Raw genomic sequence first — 22,212 nt, 5'->3', positions numbered from 1 at the left:
GTTTCGTGCCACACGTGTGGCACTTATCAACGTCCTTTTTTTGGTGTTCTTTATACTACTTTGTCGGTTGATGAATTGATGAGAAGTTTTCTCGCAGAAAAGAATATCATTGACAACGTCCTACTGCAATATATAACTAGTCTCCTCCCTTTGTCCCTCTTCCAAGAAAAGGCGGTTAGGGTTTCTGCCTCTCGTCGGCGGCGCTGCCGATCTCCCACGTCTCATGTGGCCTTAGGGCCATGGGTGCGCGGTGGATGCTGATCCTTGCCGGCGAGAGGGCTCCATTTTTAGGTGCTTCTTCAAGTTTTGTTAGGGTTTGTGTCCTACTCAAGAAGACAAGACGACAACGACTTTTTGAAGATGGAATAAGGTTATCCCCGCCTAGCCCCCGTCCCAATGGTGTCTAGCATCGTCGGAGGGCGTGTGGAGGTGTGTCTCCGGCGGATCTCGTGGGATTTGGTCAGTGGTTGTCTTTGGTGGATCCGCTCCGGTTTTTGTTCGTCTTTGTTCATGTGTCTTCAGGTTGGATCCTTCCGATCTAAAATTCTCTTCATCGACGACGATTGTTATTCTGAGGCGTTGGTCCAATGAGACCTTAGCACGACGACTTCCCGACTGTGTACTACAAAAAGTTGTGCCCGGCTCCGGCGAGGGAGGGGTGATGACGGCGACGCACATTCGGCTCGCTTCAGTGCTTGTAGTCGTCGCTAAGTGGTCTACGAATCTAGATGTAAATTTTATTATTTCTGGTATTCGTTGTACTGCAATGATTGACGATTGAAGATGAATAGATCGACAGTTTTCCAAAATAAATAAATAATATCATTGACATACATACCCCAAACCAAATATGAGAGTTGCTTACTACCTAAGCATCCATACAAAAACAGAAACCTTGCATCACATGGCTCTTTGCAACAACATCCCATTTGGACAGCTGAACTACGATCTGACCCCCAATTCGCACGACAACCTTAAAATAACCACCCAAAGCAATTTTGACCCCGCTCCAAGCAACAACAAAGCCAAAACAAACTGAAACCCTTCACCATCCAGATTCCAGAGCTACAAACCACCGGATAAAGCCAAGATTTTTCAACCCCCAAAACACGAAAGAAATAATAAAAACACGAAAGAAATAATAAAAACACAAAACGCTAGTCTAGTCTAGAATTGCAGGCCCTCACATTCACGCCGGAAAAAGTCCACCGTCCGCCCGCGTTTTCCCTTCTCCCCCACCTCCCCAACCCCAACCCAGTCTAACCAGTCTTTCTTTCCCACCAAGAACACCTCCAATCCCACACCAGTCCGCTCCAAATCTGATCCGCCCCCACCATTCCCACGAACCAACTCCCCGTTCCCCTCGTCTTGGCACGAGGCGCGTCGGCCCCATCGCCCCGGATCGGAGGAGAGGCGGCTCCGGTGCTGCCTGGCGCCGACCCCCCCGCTCAGATTCGGTAAAATTCTCGGGCTCTCTGGGTTTGGGGTCAGGAGCTAGGTCGAGGGGAGGGATCGAGTCGGGGTTGGGTTTTCGGGGCCTGGTGGATCTTGGCGCTGATTGATCAGGGGATTTCGTCTGGTGCAGGATTAGGGTTTTTGGACGTGGTCGTCGTCTTGGGTTTGCGCCGCTGGTTTGAAAATGTCGGCGGCCGTGTCTTGCGCAGAGAGGGCGACGAGCGACATGCTGATCGGCCCCGACTGGGCCGTCAACATCGAGCTCTGCGACATCATCAACATGGATCCCGGGTATGAACAGACTGCCCCTCTGTGTTTACCTTCATCACGAACATGATTTGTTTGGATTAATCTTATGAAATATTGCTAATCTGCTAGTTCTTTCTAGCAGAGAGATTAAGTATGGTTCTGATGCTGTTTTTTTTAATTGATGGCGTTATTTGTTGCATTCCATCCTGTGCGACTTCTGTTAATAGAAAAACATCGTGTAACCATGTGTTCTCTAAAAGGGCAGCCCCAGTGCATGTAGCTCCCGCTTGCGCAGGGTCTGGGGAAGGGTCCGACCACGTGGAACCATGTGTTCTCTACTATATGTTATTTACAAAATTGTTGCTGCGGTGTATCTGCAGCTCGTCTAGATTTCTAGCCTCTTTTTTTGTAATTTATTAGGAATCTGGAATATTAGGTTTGTATGGTTGTTAGCATGGACGGTAAGGTGTTTTGTTAATTGATGAATAGTTTGTTGATAATTAGCTGTGCCAGTCACCAGTCTCAGAGAATAAGTTGTGATGGACCAGTGGTATCTGTTGTTAACCTGTGGTTTTGATGTCCCATGATATTTCGCGATGAAGCATTTACAATGAGTACTCAAAGTCACATGGAATAAAACCTGTTTGTTACTCATCCCTATCCTGGGGGTGAGTTGTAACTTCCGGAGTTTATGGATAGCAGGAATTACCTAAGGCTCTCAAGAAGGTCAATATGCCTATAAAGGGTGATTTCAAACTTGTGACCATTAATATTATAATTGAGATTTGTGTACTTATTGTGAATAATGGAAGCCACTCTGCTCTGTATTAATGATTATATATACTTTATAATCCGGTTCATGGTGTGAGTGCTGCATATTGCTTAGTTTAGTATATTGGATTGGATTGCTGTCATTGTTGTTTAGTCTTATATAGTGTTATGAATGCGGTAATTTTTGGCAGTGCTCTCAAATTTAACTTGCTATCTTCACGTGTTTTACACAAAGCATATTGATAAATGTTCACTGGACCTGAAATGCAGACAAGCAAAGGATGCACTTAAGCTCCTAAAGAAGCGCCTTGGGAATAAGAATTCGAAAGTGCAAATTCTGGCCCTTTATGTGAGTACTACGAAATTCCTTGTATATTTAACTATTGGGAGTTGTGACTTGGTAAAACATCTTCTAAATTTTGTTAAATGTGCCTGGTGTTGTTGGAATACACAAGTTCTACATACGTTCAGTTGCTAATAATGCATACATTTTCAAAAAGTGCATCTATCTGTTTGTCACTTAGTTTAAATATGTTGTCTCGTCTAAGTTTTATGTTTCCACGTGCATCCATTTGTTTTGATAAGCAGTGTATACATTTTTTCTTACGTGCATATCTAGTTTGTTCGCTGATTTAATTATCTTGCCTCTTTTTCAGGTGTTAGAGACTCTAAGCAAAAATTGCGGGGATATTGTTTACCAACAGATCATTGAGCGTGATATACTAAGTGAAATGGTTAAGATAGTAAAGAAAAAGGTGGCGATACTAATTCAATGGTTAACTATTGTTTCCTGGATTCAAGTCCCTCCGTTTTGATTCTATATTTATCTTTACAGCCAGACTTAAACGTCCGGGAGAAAATATTGAGTCTGATTGACACATGGCAAGTGGCTTTTGGAGGTCCTTCCGGGAGATATCCTCAGTACCACACTGCGTACCAAGAACTCAGGGTACCTTCCACTTATGACTTCTTTATTGTTATCTACTTCCTCTGTTCCTAAATACTCCCTCCGTCCCAAAAATTCTTGTCTTAGATTTGTCCAAATATGGATGTGTCTGGTCATGTTTTAGTGTTAGATACATCCTTATCTAGACAAATGTTAGACAAGAATTTTGGGACGGAGGGAGTATAAGTCTTTTAAGAGATTCCACTATAGACTACATACGGAGCAAAATGAGTGAACCTATACTCTAAAAGACATCTATATACATCTGAATGTAGTCTCTATAGTGGAATGTGTAAAAGACTTACATTTAGGAATGGAGGGAGTATGTTGTACAATTATATAATTCTCAGCTTTTTGCTTAATAACTATTTTTTCCCAATGACTTTGGTCTGCTCCATTTCATATTTTCACTGCATACTTAGTAGAAGTAGATATACAATAATGTGCTGAGTTACTAAGCAATTCCTTCAGTACAAACCATGATCAGGATGCCTTTCCTTTTCTTTCTGCAGGCAGCTGGTGTCGATTTTCCGCCTCGCGAGGAGAATACAGTTCCACTGTTTACACCTCCTCAGACTCAACCTTTGAGGCAGCCACATCTATATCCTCCAGGTCAAAGCTATGAAGATGTAGCTATACAAGCTTCTCTCCAATCTAGTACCCCTGCTGCACCTCCCCTGAGGTATTTATTTATTTGCATGCATATTTGATTTATGATTTGGTTCCTTTTGTTGGTTCACTTATTAGTGTTGCATGCAGTACGAGCATCACTCATCTTCTCTTATCCCATTTGTGTTTGCCTTTTGTCTTGTGTGCCTTGTTTTGTTTGTTTTGCTTCCCTCGGTTGCACCCCCTCCTTTCTAGTGACTGCAAACTTGTTTGTGATTAGCTTGATGTCTCGTTTATGTGAGTTCGTATGCGCTGATAAAACAACAATTACAGAGTAGTCCGTATTTTGATTATTTTCATTGAAACAAGCATAGCAAAAAGGGTTGCAAAACATGCACACATAACATCAAACCAATAGGATCGATCAAACACACTACACCTCTCATAGCCACATTATATAACTTGGATATTTCTTAGCAGTTGGCGCATATTGTTCTCGTACGTGGACCTCCACTCTTTATGGTTGGCACTATCCTCATTGGTTCTCACATTTAACTCAAAAACATACAAGCTAGTAGCAATGAAGCATTGCACTGGCTACTAATTTGTTTCTGGCTCCCTGTGCAACAAGGCTCATATCCATGCAACTAGGGTCATTTTAAGTTTAAAAAGCTTTGGTAATTGCATAGGTATTTCTGGCGACAAAAGACAAGGCTTTATAGTTTATAGTTTACGGCACACACAAGATATTATTTACTCCCTCTGTATCAAAATATAAGACTTTTTTTGACAGTCTTATATTTTGATACGGAGGAGTACTTTTGAAGGTCTTATTTTCATAATCATATCAAACAGTGATTGTATTCTTGCAATTGTGTTTATCTTTTCATCCCTGCAGAACTTTTTTAGTTTTGATCTACCCTCATTTTTCTTGTCCAATGTGAATTACAGTCTAAGTGAGATCCAGAGTGCTCGAGGAATTGTGGATGTGCTGGATGAGATGTTAAATGCACTTGACCACAGGCACCCCGAGGTGACCTTCACAAAAGCATTGTGTTTGTGTTTTAGTGTATTATAATCGCAGGATCTTGCTTTTTCTTTCTGTTTTGCATTCATTGGTTTATTTTATTATGATTGGTATCTCTTCCAGACTTACATTTTTCTTGGTTCAGTAAAAAAATTAGGCATAAAAATATGATTTATTTATTGTTTCACATCTTAATACTATATTCGAGAGATATGATTTACTATTTGTTGTTTTACATATTAATACTACATTCGAGAGATGGTAAATCCACATATAGTGAGTCGAGCTGTTTCAGGATGCATTCTCATTTATTTCAGTCTTCTGACTGTGCCATGGTTAATCAGGCCTCTTCGTCTATAATGGATAATAAAATACTCCCTCTGTCCCATATTAGTTGTCACCCAAACAGATGTATCTAGCACTGAAATACATCTAGTCATCTAGATACATCCATTTCAGCGACAATTAATATGGGACGGAGGGAGTACTTGTTTACTCAACTTCCAACTCATGTGGCATGTCTGGAGTACATTCCACCCATTTAAAGCTTATTCATGCTGTTCAAACTTTATTGGCCTGTAACATAAATACCCTTGATTGTATGATGGAAGCCTTGGTTGCTAACTCAGTCGTTTCCTGCAAGTTTAGATGATTGTAAGCATTCCATTTTGACCCAAATGAAACATTCTTAGCATCATACCATCTCCAAGATACATGAATGCTTAAATACTCCCTCCGTCCGGGTTTATTGGAGCTCCTTTATTTTGGGCCAAAGTTTAACCATAAATTTGACCAATAGAACGTAAACTGTATGTCACAAAAATTATATCGTGGAAAAACCTCTTTCAAATACAAATCCAACAATACACTTTTTGTAGCATATACTTTATATTTTGATACTCAAATAGATGGTCGAAGTTGAACCCAAAATATAAGGGGGCCCAATAAACCCGGATGGAGGGAATAGAAATTAATAGCCGTACTCTTTTCTTTAACTTGAATGTAGATTTCAGGAGAACCGAGCAGTCACCAGTTAAAGAGGGCACATGAGCGTTAATTCACCTACCAGGATTTGGTAGGGCATCTACAAATAAACATTTAAAGCTTATCTAGACGCTTAAACAGAAAAAAAGGGCAGCCCGGTGCATGTAGCTCCCGCTTGCACAGGGTCCGGGGAAGGGTCCGATCACTTTGGGTCTATAGTACGCAGCCTTTCCCTACATTTCTGTAAGAGGCTGTTTCCAGGACTTGAACCCAGCTTTACCACTGCGCCAAGGCTCCCCTTCAAAAAAAACACCCAGAAAAATTAAAAAGCGCTAAGTGCCGTCTATTCCAATGCAAGGTGCTAACTAGCGATGCTAAACATCCGGACTGGAAACAGCGCCTTGTCTCGGCTCGTGAAGGAAAAGGGCCTAGTGCCTGGCTCCTTGTTTTGCGTCGAGGAAGCGGTCGATGCCAGGATTAATCCACGTAACCGCTCATTGCCTGGGAAATAAATCCTGGCTCCCGCCTGTTAGCGCCCGCATTGAAGATGCCCTTCGTGGAGTTATTACGTGAATGTAATGGTGCCTACCTTATAAAGTGTTACAAAGTTTGATGATGGAAAGGAGAACGATACCGACATAATAGTCTTCTGGAAATCGAATTATTCTATTTACACTATGCTGGCCTGAATCGCTTGTACTTGATGTTTTGGCCTTGTTTTTAAGACAATGAACTGATATTCTTAGAAAAGTAGAACTTATATCGATGTATGCCCTTTTGCTTCTCTGTTTAGTGTATTCATGAGATACATGAAGTGATATTCAGGAGAACTGATGTTTTGACGTTTTGGCTATTGATGTATGTCATTCATGTGCCAGTGCTGTTTACTGTAAATATCGATTTGATTGTGCTTCATGTTATAGGGTGTGAGGGAGGAGGTCATTGTTGACCTTGTTGGGCAGTGTCGTTCTTATCATGCTCGTGTGATGGATCTTGTTAGCGATACTGGGTATGCATTTTTTCACTCTGCCTTTTTGTTTCTGTGCATTTTACATTGTCATGTGACAGGACTTCTGGTATTCCCTCTGCAGTGATGAGAGCCTTCTGTTTCAGGCTCTAGGACTAAATGATGAGTTGCAGCGTGTTCTTCAGCGTCATGATGACATAGCAAAAGGAGTCTCTCCAAATATACCAGTGCCTGTTGCTGGTAACATAAACCAAGGGACAGCCCCTCCTCGGCCTGCTGGGGCTTCATTTGCCCCCCTTCTTAATGTACACCATGAGGACGATGAACCAGAAGATGAGTTCTCCGTGCTTTCCCGCAGGTAAGCTGTATTCTTTTCCATTATATTTTTATTATTATCTTTTCATCCATGTTAGTGTTCCATGCTTTGGATAGTTTCTGCGGCATCAAAACTAGTATTAGCACTTTCTCAAATTGCGTTCCTGATGACTAAATTATAGGTCTGCAAGGGATGGCGCAGCAGCACAGGGCAACATGTCTTCTGTTCCAAGAAATGAAAGGCCATACCCAAGCCCACTTCTTCCTCCACCACCATTGACAAAAAGGCCTGTTTACACAGAGGCAAGCAGTGTCGACTATCTAAGTGGGGAATCGTATAAGTCTGAAAAAGTACCAGATGATTTTGTCAACCCAACGGCCCCAGCCAATATGTCTGCACCATCTCATTCAAAAACAGAAACAGATCAAGTGCCAAATTATGATAGCAGATCAGAAAATGTGCCTGATGACTTCATAAACCCAACTGCAGCACCCAGTTTCTCCATGCCTTCTCGTCCTACGAGTGAGCCATCTGTGAATAAGCTTGAGAGCCTTCCTGATGATGACTTCATAAACCCCACTGCCCTTCCTGGTTTCTCTTCGTCTTCAACTAGTGAAGATCTTCCAAAAGCTCCATGGGAAGCTCAAGCTCCAGTTTCCCTACCGCCTCCTCCTGCAAGGTATGGCCAAAGACAGCAGTTCTTTGAGCAACAACATGGCTTTCCTGGTGAGAACAATGAAGGTGGCTACGATGAGATGCTGACGCGGACAGAAAGCCTTTCTCTTAATCAAAGGAACACTGAGAATGGGAAGAGCGCATCAGTGTCGACAGCATCCCGCCAGCCCAAACCTGAGGATGCCCTTTTCAAGGATCTTGTTGATTTTGCCAAGAAGAATCCATCTTCTCCATCTAAACCAGCCAACAGCCGCAGGACTCGCTGAGTGATGAGTGTTTCAGTCATGTAACACACATAATTGAGTTGCCAAGCTGCTGGTTTTGCTACAGGTTGGCGAATTAGATATGCCATCAAATAAGAGGGTTCGGTCGGTCTGTTCTTTATTGCCTCGGGAATTATTTGGTTTGCGCATTGGACAATTAGAATCACAGGTGTCAGATACGTAATCATGATACTGAGTGTGGTGTGTAGCGAGTTGCATTTCTCACCTTTTTCTTGTGTGGTATTGGTTATCGATTCTGGCTTTATTTTACTTAGCTGTATATATTTCTCCATTTGACAGCAGTATTCTTCTATTCATAGTTGAGTTTGCAATTTGATCTTGTAAGACTTACTCCCTCGTGTACCAATATCTTAAGACGTTTTTGTAGTTCACTTTGAGCTGCAAAAACGTCTTATATTTTGATCCGGAGTAGTTTCTTTTCAACGTGGAGAAATTATGGACGCCCCAGTTTGTTCTTCTACTAAGCAGTTAGCTTGAGAATTCAAGTAGTTAGCTCTTTTTATCTCGAAAAAAGGGAAAAGAATTCAAGCTCTAGCTAAGTTCTGGTACCGTTGGCAGAATGCATGGAAACCCATTGCCAATGGTTAACATTGAACTGTACTGTCGGCTTGCACGCATGCAAGAAGAGCGTCCCAGCCGTTCACACTCGCTCGAACTGTACTGTCGGCTTGCACGCATGCAAGAAGAGTGTCCCAGCCGTTCACACTCGCTCGAAGGACATGGACAGTTGCCAGAGTTTTCCTTGAAATATTGGTGCCTGTTTTTTTTCTATGAATTGTAAAAGCTGGCAGCTAACCTGCTACCTTCTTTTGTCCCGTCCCGTGCTAGTTGCACATGCATCCACGATCCATGGGCGCTTTGGTTACCTGCACTGTTTTTTTGGCACTTTACATACTTGTCGTTAAAGTCAACATCTGCATATGTTGATTGATTACCTGCATCCCTTATAGCCTGAATGTGCTAAATAAAAGGCATGTTGTTTGGTTGCGGATTAGTTTGAGGGGAAACACAAGTCCGGTTGTTTGGTTACATCCAGGATAGTTGTGTAGTAACCTCCTCTTCGATGTGATGAGGTTACCAAAAGCACACATGAACTACTAACAACTAAATTAGTAGCAATAGAACAATCTTGGGCACAAACATAAGTCTTAACCACGCAGAAGAAGTTTTAAACCAACATAGTACGACAAGTTCCTAAACGAAATTCAAGTCTTAAAGCAAGAACTAACAAGGAACGGCCAACAGGAGCTCTGGCAGTCGCGGTGAAGGCATTGCCGTGCTCCTTGCACTTGGTGACCACCTCCACGCCCTCGTTGTTGAAGACGATCACCTTCATGGTGTCGGGGGACAGCAGCTTGAACGTCAGCATGTACCCGATCATGATGTGGTTAACGGCGGCGGAGGTGGCCCAACCCTGATCAAGGGTGACCCTATCATTAATCACCCTCACCGTCACCCTCCATGCGCAGCCGGTGTTCGTCTCGAGCTTGAACTCTGTAGGGATGGCGGGGAAGTGCTTCCTGAAGTCCAGAGGCAATGGCAAACTCTCCAGCTTCAGAGCAAGGATAACCTTGCAGAAGTGGTTTGGTCCTGCCTCCTGATGAAAGTTGCCATAGCTCCTTCGCTTGGGGCTTGGGTGATTCTGCACTGGCACTTCGACCAATGGAGGCACAACCTCCTTGCCCTTCTTCGTTGATGGCATCACCTCCTTGCCCTTGTCCATCTGCATTATGAACATCACACAGTTCAAAGTTCAGCGTTCGTTCATATCGGCCTAACGCGCCTATATTAACCCACCCCACTAACCCAACACCGCACTAAAACCCCATATGTTTCACCACATTCCCCTCGGCATGAACTCCAACTCCAACCCCAACCCTTTCCCCTGGGGCATTGGATGGAGGGCCTTCTTCCTTGGGTGCTCGCTCGGTGACCGCAAGAAGTTTGAGCACACCATGGAAGTGTGCTCAAACTTTAGCAGCATAGACGACATGCACAAGGAGGCCGATGCTGTGATGAAGAAGGCTACACCGGATGAGCTGAAGACACTGGTTCCGGACCCAACCAAGTTCGCGATGTTAGTGGACATCCTGCGCTGGGCCATAAATCATGCAGACTCCGACGACGCTTGACAGCGGGCAAAATGGGCCAAGTACATTCAGTACAAGGCGCTTGACGACTAGCGTGCAGCGGCGTACTAGAGTAGCACGTTCGGGTCGCCGGAGGCCGACAACGACGAGGTGCAGATGGTGTCCAGGGCGCTAGCGGCAGGCAAGCGTGCAAGACCCATCGTTCTTGACGAAAACGATGAGGAAGAAAAGAATATGACTACGCCCTCCCCCGCCACTCGACGCGACTCCAGGGTCGCCGCGGCTAGACAAGAAAGTTTGTACCCCAATCCCCACCCCCGATGTAGTCGAACAATAACCTATAAACCCTAGTAGCCGTCGATGCAGAATCGATTTATGACAATCCTCTGCCCCCGATGTGTTCACCCCCCCCCCTAACTCTTCAATCGCGTGCTCTAATCTAATCTAGCCTGAATCGAAAGGACTGAATGTACAGAGAGGACGAGGTCTTACCACCATGGCCGATGCGCTCCGGTGGAGGTCCAGAGTCGCTCCGGCGGTCGCCGCTGCCGTCTTGTATCGCTTCGCACTAGAGCTCAGGTTGCCGCTGTCGTCGCCGCCACTGGTGTGAGTGGGGAAGAGGGGAGAGAGCGGTAAGGAAGGGAGGTGAGGGTAATATGACGACATGTCTGGAAACAACGCGACGTGTCGGGACCACACACACTCGTGCTACCGCCCACACCCACGTGCGTAGGGTTGCACCGCGCGGGCCTGGCTCTACAAAAACGGCAGATTTGAGCGTTCCTTTGGATGCAGGCCCAGAGATGCTTTAATGTTCATGTTATGCAGGCCCAACAGTGAATGCGGGTAACCAAACGGGCCTTTGTCTTTCCGTGTGAGCCTGGCTGAGGTATATGCAACCTACCAAACACATCCCATATGTACGCCATTTTTTGTCTTGTAAAGAAAATGTGTGCGTCAACTTGTAGTTGTATGTCTTCTCCCTCCATTGTAACAAGAAGTGAATTTGCGTGGGTTTTCTTTTCTCTAGTACTTGGTCGTACCATGAATATAGTTCACCATGTCCACAAATATAAGTATGTTTCAGGTATTTCAATATATTAAAATAAATGAACAAACACACTAAAATGTGTTTATATACAGAGAGCAGCGTTTTGGCTCCCGAGCCCAGCTGCTCCTGCTATCTATACCATTCAATAGAGCATCGTGATGTGAGCCAAATTCAGTTTTTGAGGAAATACCACAGCCTATACGCAAAAGAATACATAATGTACTAACATATACCATGTACAGGAAGCCAACTGTCAGGCACTCAGCGTCCTCCCTTGACGTCTCTCTCTCTGTAATAATGGCCAGCCGGCTGCTGCCTCCGAAGCTGACCTCTCCCTCTGCTCCGGTGCTAGATCAAAGCGTCAATCCGTCCTTCTCATGTGCAGGCCTGCAGGCTGCGGCAACAAACACGAGCTGGACGAAAGATTGAATTCATTATCCATTGTCCTGATGAATTTAATTACATTCACGATAATATAACGTGCTGAGATGCACTAGCGCGTTGGACAGGAGCACTATGGATTCAATTTCTCTTCCTCCATCATGTTTCCTTCTCTCACATATCTGTAGTGTTACATGCCTACGTCTGAGCAACACGGCTTCACCGACGAGCCGGTGACGGAGGCACCTACTTAAGAGACTAGCAGCGGCTAGCTTTGTCGTACCTTGTGCTGTTTCAAATCAGGGCTGATAATTTGTTGGGAGGTGCAACTCTGGCTCCAAAAATTTCTAACAGGCTCATCTTCTCCGTCTGCTCTGGCGTGAGCGTGCAGGACAGCCGCGTCCACGGCGGACACGGCAAAGACGGCTGCGCACCGTACGAGGGAGCCTACATGGAACTTGGGTAGCCGTCTACAAGTCGCCAAACGGCGGGCTATCGAGGGCAACTTGCCGTGCGAGCGCATCGCTTGCAGCAATGGTAGTGTCTTCGCAGCCACCGCTGACGTCCAACCGGAGGAGCAGGCGCCTGAACACGAGGTGGTGCCTTCGCGCCCATGGCGGCGACGGTGACTACCAGCATGAGCGCACTTAGCAGGCTTCTTGCGTCAGGTCAAACTGTTAGAGCTGGTGCGCCTCCACTCGTCGTGAGCGTCCATGGCAGCAGCGCCGACGGCCGGCATGGGGAGCACGCGCAGGAAATCATGAGAACACCCGGGTAGGTAGCGAATAAATGAACATGCGCCATCCGGCCATGTGTGGGCTGTCCTTCCCAAAAAAATGACTAATACATCCATATACGGGAGTAAATACGTGCACCATCCCTAATCCCGAGGCTGACTCGTGGCATAGATATCGAGAGCATCTCAGCTCGGGCACCAAATTGCATTTCCGTTATATACATTCATTTTTTTGAAAAACCCCACCCATATATTAATTAATTGACACAAATGTTCGTACAATCATTCGTTACAGCTCTTGCCACGCAGGGCGGAACACTATTAATAAGAATACCATCAGACCTATTTATAAAACTAAATTTTGCAATCTCACGCGCCACCATATTCGCCTTCCTGTTAATCTTGGTGATTTTTAAAGTACTCATCATCTTGGAGACACTCAACGCTTCCTTCTTCAAATCAAGAAGGTTTGACCTGTCCAGGTTATCATTTGCAAAAAACCGAGGCCACAAAAGAACAGTCAGTTTTTAAAATAATGGGCTTGTGAAGAGTGATACCAATGTAAAGGCCTGAGATGGCTGCTCGAAGTTCCGCTTCATCAACACAAAGACATGAACCAATATAATCCCAAGAAGAAATAAGAACTTCTCCAGAATGATTTCTAACAACCACCCCAACGCTCGCTGCACTAACGGCCTCCACAAAACTTGCATCAACATTAATCTTAAGGAATTCCGGAGTGGGAGGCAGCCATGGAACTCAAATCCTCTCCACATTACTAATGGGTTGTAAACCATCAATCACATCCTTACCTTTGTTACTTACCTCTCCCTTTGTTTTTGCATGACAAGATGAGAATGAAGCCCAATAATTTTGAATAAAACTCACTGAGGCCGAGATAGATTTCTTTCCTTTACCAAAAATCAAGTCATTTCTCAAATGCCAAGCTCTCCAGAACATGAAAATTGTTTGCTTACGCATAGGCGAACTTAACTGATCCAATAAAATAAGAAACCAGTCCGGCCCCGAACAGTTTAAAATGTCTTCATCCGGCAAATTCCACACCTCTCTCAAACCCATACGGAATGCACGTACCTTGGGACAGCATACCAAAGCATTTTCAATCAAAAGGTGAAGGGGGTATGGGATTTCGGGACTTCGGGCTTTTCAATCAAGCACTTTTGGCCAAACAAGCTTGGCGTTTATTGGGTTTTCCAGACTCTTTGTGTGCAAAGGTGATGAAAGCTAAATATTATCCTCATGGACATCTTATTGATACGGTCTTCCCTCAAGCGACTTCGCTTACATGGCAAGGTATTGTGCATGGACTCGAGTTGTTGAAAAGGGGTATCATCTGGAGAGTCGTCGATGGTGCTAGTATAAATATTCGGAGGGATAATTGGCTTCCGAGGGATTTTGGCCTAAAAATTTCTGCTAAGAGGACCAGAACGAGGGTCAAATGGGTTGCTGATTTATTCATGAGTGGCTCAAGGAGATGGGATGAGAATTTAATCAGGCATCTGTTTTACCCTCATGATGCGGAGGAAATTTTAAAGTTACGCATTCTAAATTTGAACGAGGATGACTTCATCGCCTGGCATCATAAGAAAAATGGGTTGTTTTCAATGAAGAGTGCGTACAGGTTGGCCCTGAATATTAAGGACTCGGACATGGCACCGGAGAACTCCAGTGTATATGTTAATGGGGAAATGAGGCTCTGAAATATTATTTGGAAGGCTAATGTACCTCAGAAGATTAGAATCTTTGCTTGGAGGGCTGCATATAATAGCTTAGCCGTACAAGTTAACAGAGTAAATCACCATCAAGCTATCGTAGATACGTGCTCAATCTGTGGTGTTGAAGATGAATGTGTTTTTTATATACATTCATTTTACCCTCGTCTACTCAGTACAAGCAGGAGGCATGCGACAAAAGAGCGTGACCATCAAGACCTGCGCATCGCAGTAGTTGGAGGCGAAAACCCGCGTGAGTTCCTCGCCGGAATCCACCGTGCCCGCGCGCACGCTCGCCGTGTGAGTCGGTGCACGCCGCCTCGGTTGGTTCCAGGAAGCGCCTTCATCTGCATGTAAACTCGTTTTGCATGGATCATACTCGATGGAGGCGCCCGGGCCGTTGAGGACCCGTCCATTCGCTTTGCATCACAGTAGCCTCACCAAAAGAAAAATGGACGATCGACAGGCGATGCCTCCTGTCTCGCTTCAGTTCAAGATTGGCCTCTTCCACACAAGACACAAGGGAGTGTGAGACGATACCCATGTCATTGTCACGCCTGTGATAATAACAGTACAAAAGGCACGTGTGCAACACAACAAGATTCACACGCCAGATCTTGTTGTTTTCTTCCAAGCTTTTTCCAGCTTGAGATGAGGCTTATCTCCCGTGCTCAACTACAATACATAGAAGAAAAAAAAAAGATACATACAACAAACAAACGTACGTCTCAGCTCTGAGCTTGGTGGTGGATTACAGGCAGTGCAGTCGCTTTTGCACCGCCTGGTTTGATGTCAGTTGCGCGTAACACCAAGATTAGTGTTTCCTTGCACGTAAGATTTGGACCTTGTGTTGCACTTTTCAACAAACTTCGGAATTATTACATACTAACGTTAGATGATCTTTTTCATTCGCACCGCATTTGGACCAAGGTTGTTCGCAAAGGCGTCGCCATCAGTTTTGCTGCGACGGGCATTTTCCACCGTCCACTAATCCACTTTTAACGAAACAGGAAATGTCGTGTATGTCCAGTCTGCTGATTATGCGTGCATGCGCTCAGCAGGGGAAGTGTATATACGTGTTTTTTTTCGCGGTTGGTGTATATACGTGTTTGTGAACATCTATAGTGACCCTCAAAAAAAAAAAGAACATCTATAGTGTTTCTAAAAAAAAAGTATTTTCATGCATTTTTTGGCGACGTGAGATGGGCAATGTGTGGCTCGTAGAATCGACCGTCACGCTTTTTTTTAGTATGAAACGAATAAAAATTACGCAGAATTATTATTGTGTTCCATGCAAATCATTAATCACCAAAGATACTCCAAATTTGGAACGGGTTAATTTCTTCATACATTTATATGCAGCGAATGAATGAATGATCTCCTGAGATAGGATGGAATTAATAATCTTCCAAACATAAATATTTCCGCCATATCTCTCCTAAACAGTGCCCGGTGCGCGTCGGCTGAGTAGCCTCGGCTAATCAGGGAGCAGTGGACATGTCACTGACACGACGTGGCGAGTTCCGATTGGTCTGACGCCATACGGGTACGTGTTTGCAGCCCACGTGTACCGTACACTGGCGGCGCACGAGCGTGACGTGGCGTCCCGGATCCGCTAACCCCTCCCGTTTCGAGTCACGCGGCATATTCCAGTTAATTGGATCGACACCCTCGGTAGGGACCTCATTGTAGTTTATTAGCCCAACTTTTAGCGGCCTTAACACCTCAAATTGGGATTCGGATAGTAACAGGGACCTTAGTGCGAAAAGTCCGAGTAATCCTCCCGTGATCTCTGTGGGCCGCGCCCACAGAGCCCTGGCCGTCGTGGGACCCGTGGACACGGTCCAGTCCACCGTGGACCGCGTCCACGTTGGAGACTCTAAACCCCCACCTCTCGGCCTCTCCGCTCCTATTAAAACCCGTGGAGCACCGCGGCGTGGTCGTGTCCGCCCCGAGAAATCTCATCACTGCTCCCCAGTTCCTTCCGCCATGGCGATCTGCAAGGTCTGGATCTCGCTGCTGCTCGCGCTCGCCGTCGTCCTGTCCGCCCCGGCGGCCAGGGCGGAGGAGGCTGCCGCCGCCGAGGAGGCCGCCGCGGCCCCCGAGGCCGTGCTCACCCTGCACGCCGACAACTTCGACGACGCCATCGCCAAGCACCCCTTCATCCTCGTCGAGTTCTACGCCCCATGGTGAGCCCTCGCCTCTGGTATCGGTGTTGTTCTGGCGGATCGGACGAGTTTAGATCGTGGTCGGTTTAGAGGGGTCTCAGATGCGTCAGTTACGGACCACGGGGGATCTGGCTTTGCTGATTGGTGCGTCTGGATCGCCGATTCCTCTGTAGTTCTGGTTGTATTTGAAGTTCCTCGAGGGTTTAAAGGTTGTTGGGCTGGGGTTCCTCTTGGGATTCCACCCACTGCGTCCAGCTTTATACTGTACTAACTATGTATTGCAGATTCTGTCTGTTCGACTTATTTCAGTACAATCTCACTTAGTCTGGTCTGAATTTTGTCAAGGTCGTTGCTAATTCTTTAAAATTGATTTGTTTCAGGTGTGGACACTGCAAGAGCTTGGCACCTGAGGTAATTCTTCTACATCCCTGGATCACTTACTTAGCACTAGTGATATATGCTGAATGGAGTGATCTCATTCGTTGATGTGTGCTGTTGCAGTATGAGAAGGCGGCCCAACTGTTGAGCAAGCACGACCCAGCGATTGTTCTCGCTAAAGTTGATGCCAACGATGAGAAGAACAAGCCGCTTGCGGGCAAGTACGAGGTCCAGGGCTTCCCTACCCTCAAGATCTTCAGGAACGGAGGAAAGAACATTCAGGAATACAAGGGCCCCAGGGAGGCTGAGGGAATTGTTGAGTACTTGAAGAAGCAGGTTGGCCCTGCTTCCAAGGAGATCAAGGCACCTGAAGATGCCACTTACCTCGAAGACGGCAAGATCCACATTGTAAGTTTCTTATTTTGTCTGTTCTAACTGTCATATAGCAATTGTCATATACCGATGGTTAATGTTCTATGCCTGCTGACTAAGTAATCATGGCAATTGTATAGGTTGGTGTCTTCACGGAATTCAGCGGCACTGAGTTTACAAACTTCCTTGAGGTTGCTGAGAAGCTGAGGTCTGATTATGACTTTGGCCACACCGTGCATGCCAACCATCTCCCACGTGGTGATGCCGCAGTGGAGAGGCCATTGGTTAGGCTATTCAAGCCATTTGATGAGCTCGTTGTTGACAGCAAGGTTATACTTTGCTCCCTCTGTGAACTAATCATTACATTAGTTGTTGCTGATTTAGTACAATCTAGTGACAACTAATATGGAACAGAGGGAATGTTTATCTGTGTTCTTCTTACTTCATACAGATTACTGGGTATTAACTTAGTGATGTGACATTTTGCAGGATTTTGATGTTTCTGCTTTGGAGAAATTCATTGAGGCTAGCAGCACCCCGAAAGTTGTTACTTTTGACAAGAACCCTGACAACCATCCTTACCTCTTGAAATTCTTCCAGAGCAATGCTCCCAAGGTAATGACTGACACAACTTGCTTCTAGAATGCTTTGTCATTTTTCTTAATTGTGTGAGTTCTGTATAGTTGACTGATTTCTACTATATGCTTAGTCAGTTAGGTCTATGCCTCATGTTTGTAACTAATGAGGCCATAATTTTTATCACTGTATGTTGTTTTGATAAGAGAGATGATTGCTACTGTATATTTCAGTTGATTATCAGCCTGACTCTTGGTGTGTACAGAAAACTTCTGCAATCAAATGATGGTTGAATTTGTCAATTTATTCTTCAACATGTTGACATTGTATAATCTAGTCACTTGTCGGCCCAAGTCTTTGAATTGGGCAGCTAGTTCCTTCAATGTTCATTCATCCTGTACATCTAAGAAATCATCTTGCAATGAATTTGTTCAGCACATTTGGAGGATTACTAGTGTATTTAGTTTTGTTAGCCTTTTGGATCTTTGTGTTTTCATTCATGGTTGTTGTACCTGAAAGGTCTACTTTAGAGCCATAGATGTAATGATTGTTTGAGATGCAGAATGCCATCTTTGGTGTTTTCAGTGCTTTTTTGCGTAAAAATATTTCAGATAGTGGTGAAGCTGCTTAGAGCATTAGCCTTTTCATTGTTTTTTAGTTATTGGTTACTCATTATTTGTCACTTCTGTTCTCTGACATCCAATGGTATGCAGGCCATGCTCTTTTTGAACTTCTCCACTGGACCGTTTGAGTCCTTCAAGAAAGCCTACTATGGTGCTGTAGAGGAGTTCAGCGGCAAGGATGTCAAGTTCCTAATTGGTGACATTGAAGCGAGCCAAGGCGCTTTCCAGGTTGATTGCCTGTTTCCCTTTCTATTTCTTTACAGAGGTAGTAGTTATCCATACTGTTGTTTTTTCCATGGTGCTAACATATTTTTTCTTTGAAACATAGTACTTCGGGCTGAAAGAGGATCAGGCACCACTTATCCTCATTCAAGACAGTGACTCGAAGAAGTTTTTGAAGGAACAGGTTGAGGCTGGCCAAATTGTTGCTTGGTTGAAGGATTACTTCGTAAGTAGCCATTCCTTGTTTCACTTGATTGTTGGACTACAACCTTATTTGTTTGATCCCAGGTAATCTGTTTAGCAATTTCATTAGTGTTCATTTGTATTGTAGGATGGCAAATTGACACCATTCAGGAAGTCCGAGCCTATTCCTGAGGCCAACAATGAGCCTGTTAAGGTAGTTGTGGCTGACAACGTTCACGACGTGGTCTTCAAATCTGGCAAAAATGGTAATCATCTTTGTTAATCTTTTTTTCCCTCGCTGGATTAAGCTAGTTGTAGCAAGTGACTGCGATTCCCTATAACTATATGCTCATTGATTTGCCACCTTATATTGCAGTTCTTATTGAATTCTATGCGCCCTGGTGCGGACACTGCAAGAAGCTAGCACCCATCCTCGACGAGGCAGCTGCCACCCTTCAAAGCGAAGAGGACGTTGTGATCGCGAAGATGGTAATATTTGTTGCCCTCTCCGTCGTTCCAGTTCCAGCAAACGAAATACAACTTACCTAACCACTGTTTCTCAACCTTGTCCACAGGACGCGACCGCGAATGACGTGCCCAGTGAGTTCGATGTCCAGGGTTACCCCACCCTCTACTTCGTCACTCCCAGCGGAAAGAAGGTCTCCTACGAGGGCGGCAGGACGGCCGATGAGATTGTCGACTACATCAAGAAGAACAAGGAGACTGCCGGGCAGGCGGCGACCGAGAAGGCGGCGGAACCGGCTGCCACGGAGCCTCTGAAGGACGAGCTCTGAGCATCAGTGTTGCTAGCAGCAGACAGGTAGGGGAGGGGGAAATATGTTTTGGCAAGGCAGCTTCCAACGCCAGATTTTGCGAGGGGGTTAAGACGAGAGTTGGTTGTTGGATGTGTTGTCCCCGGTTTTGCCTGATACTGTATCCCGTTGCGAGAAATACTGTAACAAATCCGTCCGTGGTGTACCTAGTTAAATTATCGAGAAGTGACATTAGAAATGGTCTGTGGAGAGCTTTGGTAATAAACGGTGCTTCTGTGCCTGGTAGAATCATCATGCATGTGTTTCACTTGCTGTGGTCGGGTCGCCTGAAACTAATCTCCTATGCTTAGTGCTGCCAGACGCTTGCGAAATTGGTGGCAACCCAGGCGAATCGCCACTGGACTAAATTCGATTGCTTGGCGGAGCATACGTACCAACGGGTTGTTTTTGTACCGCGAGCTGACCTCTCTCAACATTGTGGATTTGAAGTCAACAAACATTGAGAGGAGCTAAGAGGCGGGCGGAGGTTGTTGAACTTCGGCCGCGAGGGGTACACCACCCGCATACCGACGCGGATTTTTGGGACATGGATGATATCCAAGCAGTCCATTGAAGCAGTCCATTGAAGCTTTGAGATGCATACTGAGGATGATATCCAGGCAGTCCATTGAAGCTTTAAGATGCATACTTAATATATTGATTAATTGAATACGAGGGGATACACAATCATAAAGTTACAAATACACATGTAAATACATAAAGTGGGCCAACACACATAATTGGCAATAAATGCTGCCGAACATCAGGTGAGATGTGATAGTATATGTGTCTCTCGTCTCCACCTCTCTCCCTCTCACGCAAATGGAACCACGAGCAGCTGTGATAGTGAGGAGAAGAGTTGGTGTTGTCCTTGGTGCTGACAAGATGGATCCAGTGAGATATGTTATCACTGAAGAAGAACTCTTGATGTCGACTACCACTTCCATTCATTCTCTTCCGAAGGGACTCTACTAGTTCATCTCATGGCTGAACTCTAAGTTCATGAGCTGCTCCATGTTGCACCCTAGTTAATCATCTCCTAAAAGAATCAGTTATATTTAAGTATTGTATATTACTGTCATGTGCATCAATGTTGAAAAAAATGCAGCAATCCAATTCATACAGGTTTTTATGCTAAACTAACTATAATGTCTATTTGAAATGTTTATCACTTCATAATATTGACCCACGTACTGTATCAACCATTAAGGAGATTGCATGCATTTTTAATGCACTGGCAGAAAAATTAATTCATCACTTCACCATTTAATAGGTGGAGTTACTCACCAATAGGTTTCAACCGCCCAGTATGAATGAATCAAGCTTCATGTTCTGTTATGGGCAGCTACTCCTACTCCCACCTCTACTTTGCCTCTTCGCATCAATGCTAATTGATTCATGTCGTAGAGTAGCTGGTCCTAAGTCAAATGGTCTATTTTAATCGATGTGTTATTTGTTTTATTTTTTGTATTTAGCACTCCAGATGCTAGTGAGCACACCGGACAACGTAATCCAGGATTGAAAGAAAATGTTGCGTCGTTCATAGCCAGTTATAAAAAATATCTAATTGATGACATAGTCAGCAGCTAAGTCTTGATTACTACCTAGCACAAGTAGGACAGGCCTTAATGGAAATACTAATTGGATGATTAGCTGAACAAGAAGAGCCGGATCCTCATGTAGAACAAACTAGTCTATCTTCCTTGTCCTGTACTATGCACAGCGCCACACAGTTGCTCAATCACAAGAACAAAAGAAAATGGCTAAAGGGGAAGAGGAGGAATGAGAGGGGAGGAGCTATGAGCTGGGCCGGGGGATTTTTTTTCCAGAAGGGGCTCCATATAACCATGGATGAGTTCTAGCTAGCCATGCATATGAATTAGAGCAACATGATGAGTGAAGCTGCGCGATGGATAAGGGATGGTCTGCATGTTCCCTTTAAGCCCGTGGTGCAGGTTGCTGTTGAAGTGTTGGTGACCTGCTACAAATAAATGAGCTGCTCTTGTCAGTCTGATGGGCATGCCTCCATTCAATGCCTGGCCTGTCATGTGGGCCATATACTGCATCTGTCAGATGCAAATCGCAGCTATACCAGATGCTATACAGGGAGGCAGAAATCATTATACGGCCCGCGGGTATTCAAGTTGCACGAATCACGCGGCAGAGTGCGGTGTGGATACCGACCGCGCGTGGCCGCATGTCCACTCGGGATTATTCGACCCACATACATCCTCCTCATCTTCTAAGGTGGTTGAACCATAAAAATTCCCGGCTCTTGATATCGATTGGAAGTATTGAAACGGTCGACTAGAGGCGAGGTGACGAGGTGAATAGAAGATTATATAAACTAGCAAAAATACACGTGCGTTGCTACGGGAAATAATTGATTTTGTTTCTTGCTGAATAAGCATAACTCAAAGCTCTCAATAGGTCCATGTCATATATTTCAACACATCACCCCACCTTTAGTGCCTATCCTTCTTTCCACCCTCACCGACAATTATATTGGTGTTCATCTAATCACAACGTATACGAATGTGGGCAATACCATGACACTAAGCTCGCCAACGCATGTCGTACATGTCATTGCGCCCCCGCAAGGGA

General features: G+C 44.9%; 2 protein-coding genes across 2 annotated transcripts; both read left to right on the top strand.

The window, feature by feature from the left end:
* Positions 1-1,164: 1,164 nt before the first annotated feature.
* LOC123091340 (TOM1-like protein 3) lies at positions 1,165-8,607 on the top strand. The gene is made up of 10 exons (XM_044512828.1): positions 1,165-1,457; positions 1,586-1,746; positions 2,746-2,824; positions 3,132-3,230; positions 3,311-3,424; positions 3,934-4,103; positions 4,982-5,063; positions 6,965-7,050; positions 7,133-7,366; positions 7,506-8,607. Exons 2-10 carry the CDS (start codon positions 1,640-1,642, stop codon positions 8,263-8,265), a joined length of 1,731 nt encoding a protein of 576 aa, XP_044368763.1. The 5' UTR covers positions 1,165-1,457; positions 1,586-1,639; the 3' UTR covers positions 8,266-8,607.
* A 7,577-nt stretch (positions 8,608-16,184) lies between these two features.
* On the top strand, positions 16,185-19,860 carry LOC542857 (protein disulfide-isomerase-like). The gene is made up of 10 exons (XM_044512827.1): positions 16,185-16,463; positions 16,823-16,853; positions 16,944-17,228; positions 17,333-17,521; positions 17,682-17,807; positions 18,482-18,619; positions 18,720-18,839; positions 18,945-19,062; positions 19,173-19,285; positions 19,372-19,860. The coding sequence occupies exons 1-10, from the start codon at positions 16,264-16,266 to the stop codon at positions 19,588-19,590; spliced, it is 1,539 nt and encodes a 512-aa protein (XP_044368762.1). The 5' UTR covers positions 16,185-16,263; the 3' UTR covers positions 19,591-19,860.
* Positions 19,861-22,212: the final 2,352 nt, after the last annotated feature.

Source organism: Triticum aestivum, chromosome 4B, assembly GCF_018294505.1.
Source record: "Triticum aestivum cultivar Chinese Spring chromosome 4B, IWGSC CS RefSeq v2.1, whole genome shotgun sequence".
Classification (NCBI taxonomy): Eukaryota; Viridiplantae; Streptophyta; class Magnoliopsida; order Poales; family Poaceae; genus Triticum; species Triticum aestivum.
Note: the sequence above shows the minus strand (reverse complement) of the source record. Positions and strands in the feature narration are given on the sequence as shown.

What these genes read in the sequence shown, in the direction of transcription:
- LOC542857 (XM_044512827.1), top strand. Translation starts at nt 16,264, where the DNA reads ATGGCGATCTGCAAGGTCTGGATCTCGCTGCTGCTCGCGCTCGCCGTC. An exon ending in TCCAGAGCAATGCTCCCAAG is followed by an intron (nt 17,808 to 18,481) that starts GTAATGACTGAC and finishes AATGGTATGCAG; the next exon opens with GCCATGCTCTTTTTGAACTT. An exon ending in CTTGGTTGAAGGATTACTTC is followed by an intron (nt 18,840 to 18,944) that starts GTAAGTAGCCAT and finishes TTTGTATTGTAG; the next exon opens with GATGGCAAATTGACACCATT.
- LOC123091340 (XM_044512828.1), top strand. Translation starts at nt 1,640, where the DNA reads ATGTCGGCGGCCGTGTCTTGCGCAGAGAGGGCGACGAGCGACATGCTG. An exon ending in GATCTTGTTAGCGATACTGG is followed by an intron (nt 7,051 to 7,132) that starts GTATGCATTTTT and finishes TTCCCTCTGCAG; the next exon opens with TGATGAGAGCCTTCTGTTTC. An exon ending in TTCTCCGTGCTTTCCCGCAG is followed by an intron (nt 7,367 to 7,505) that starts GTAAGCTGTATT and finishes ACTAAATTATAG; the next exon opens with GTCTGCAAGGGATGGCGCAG.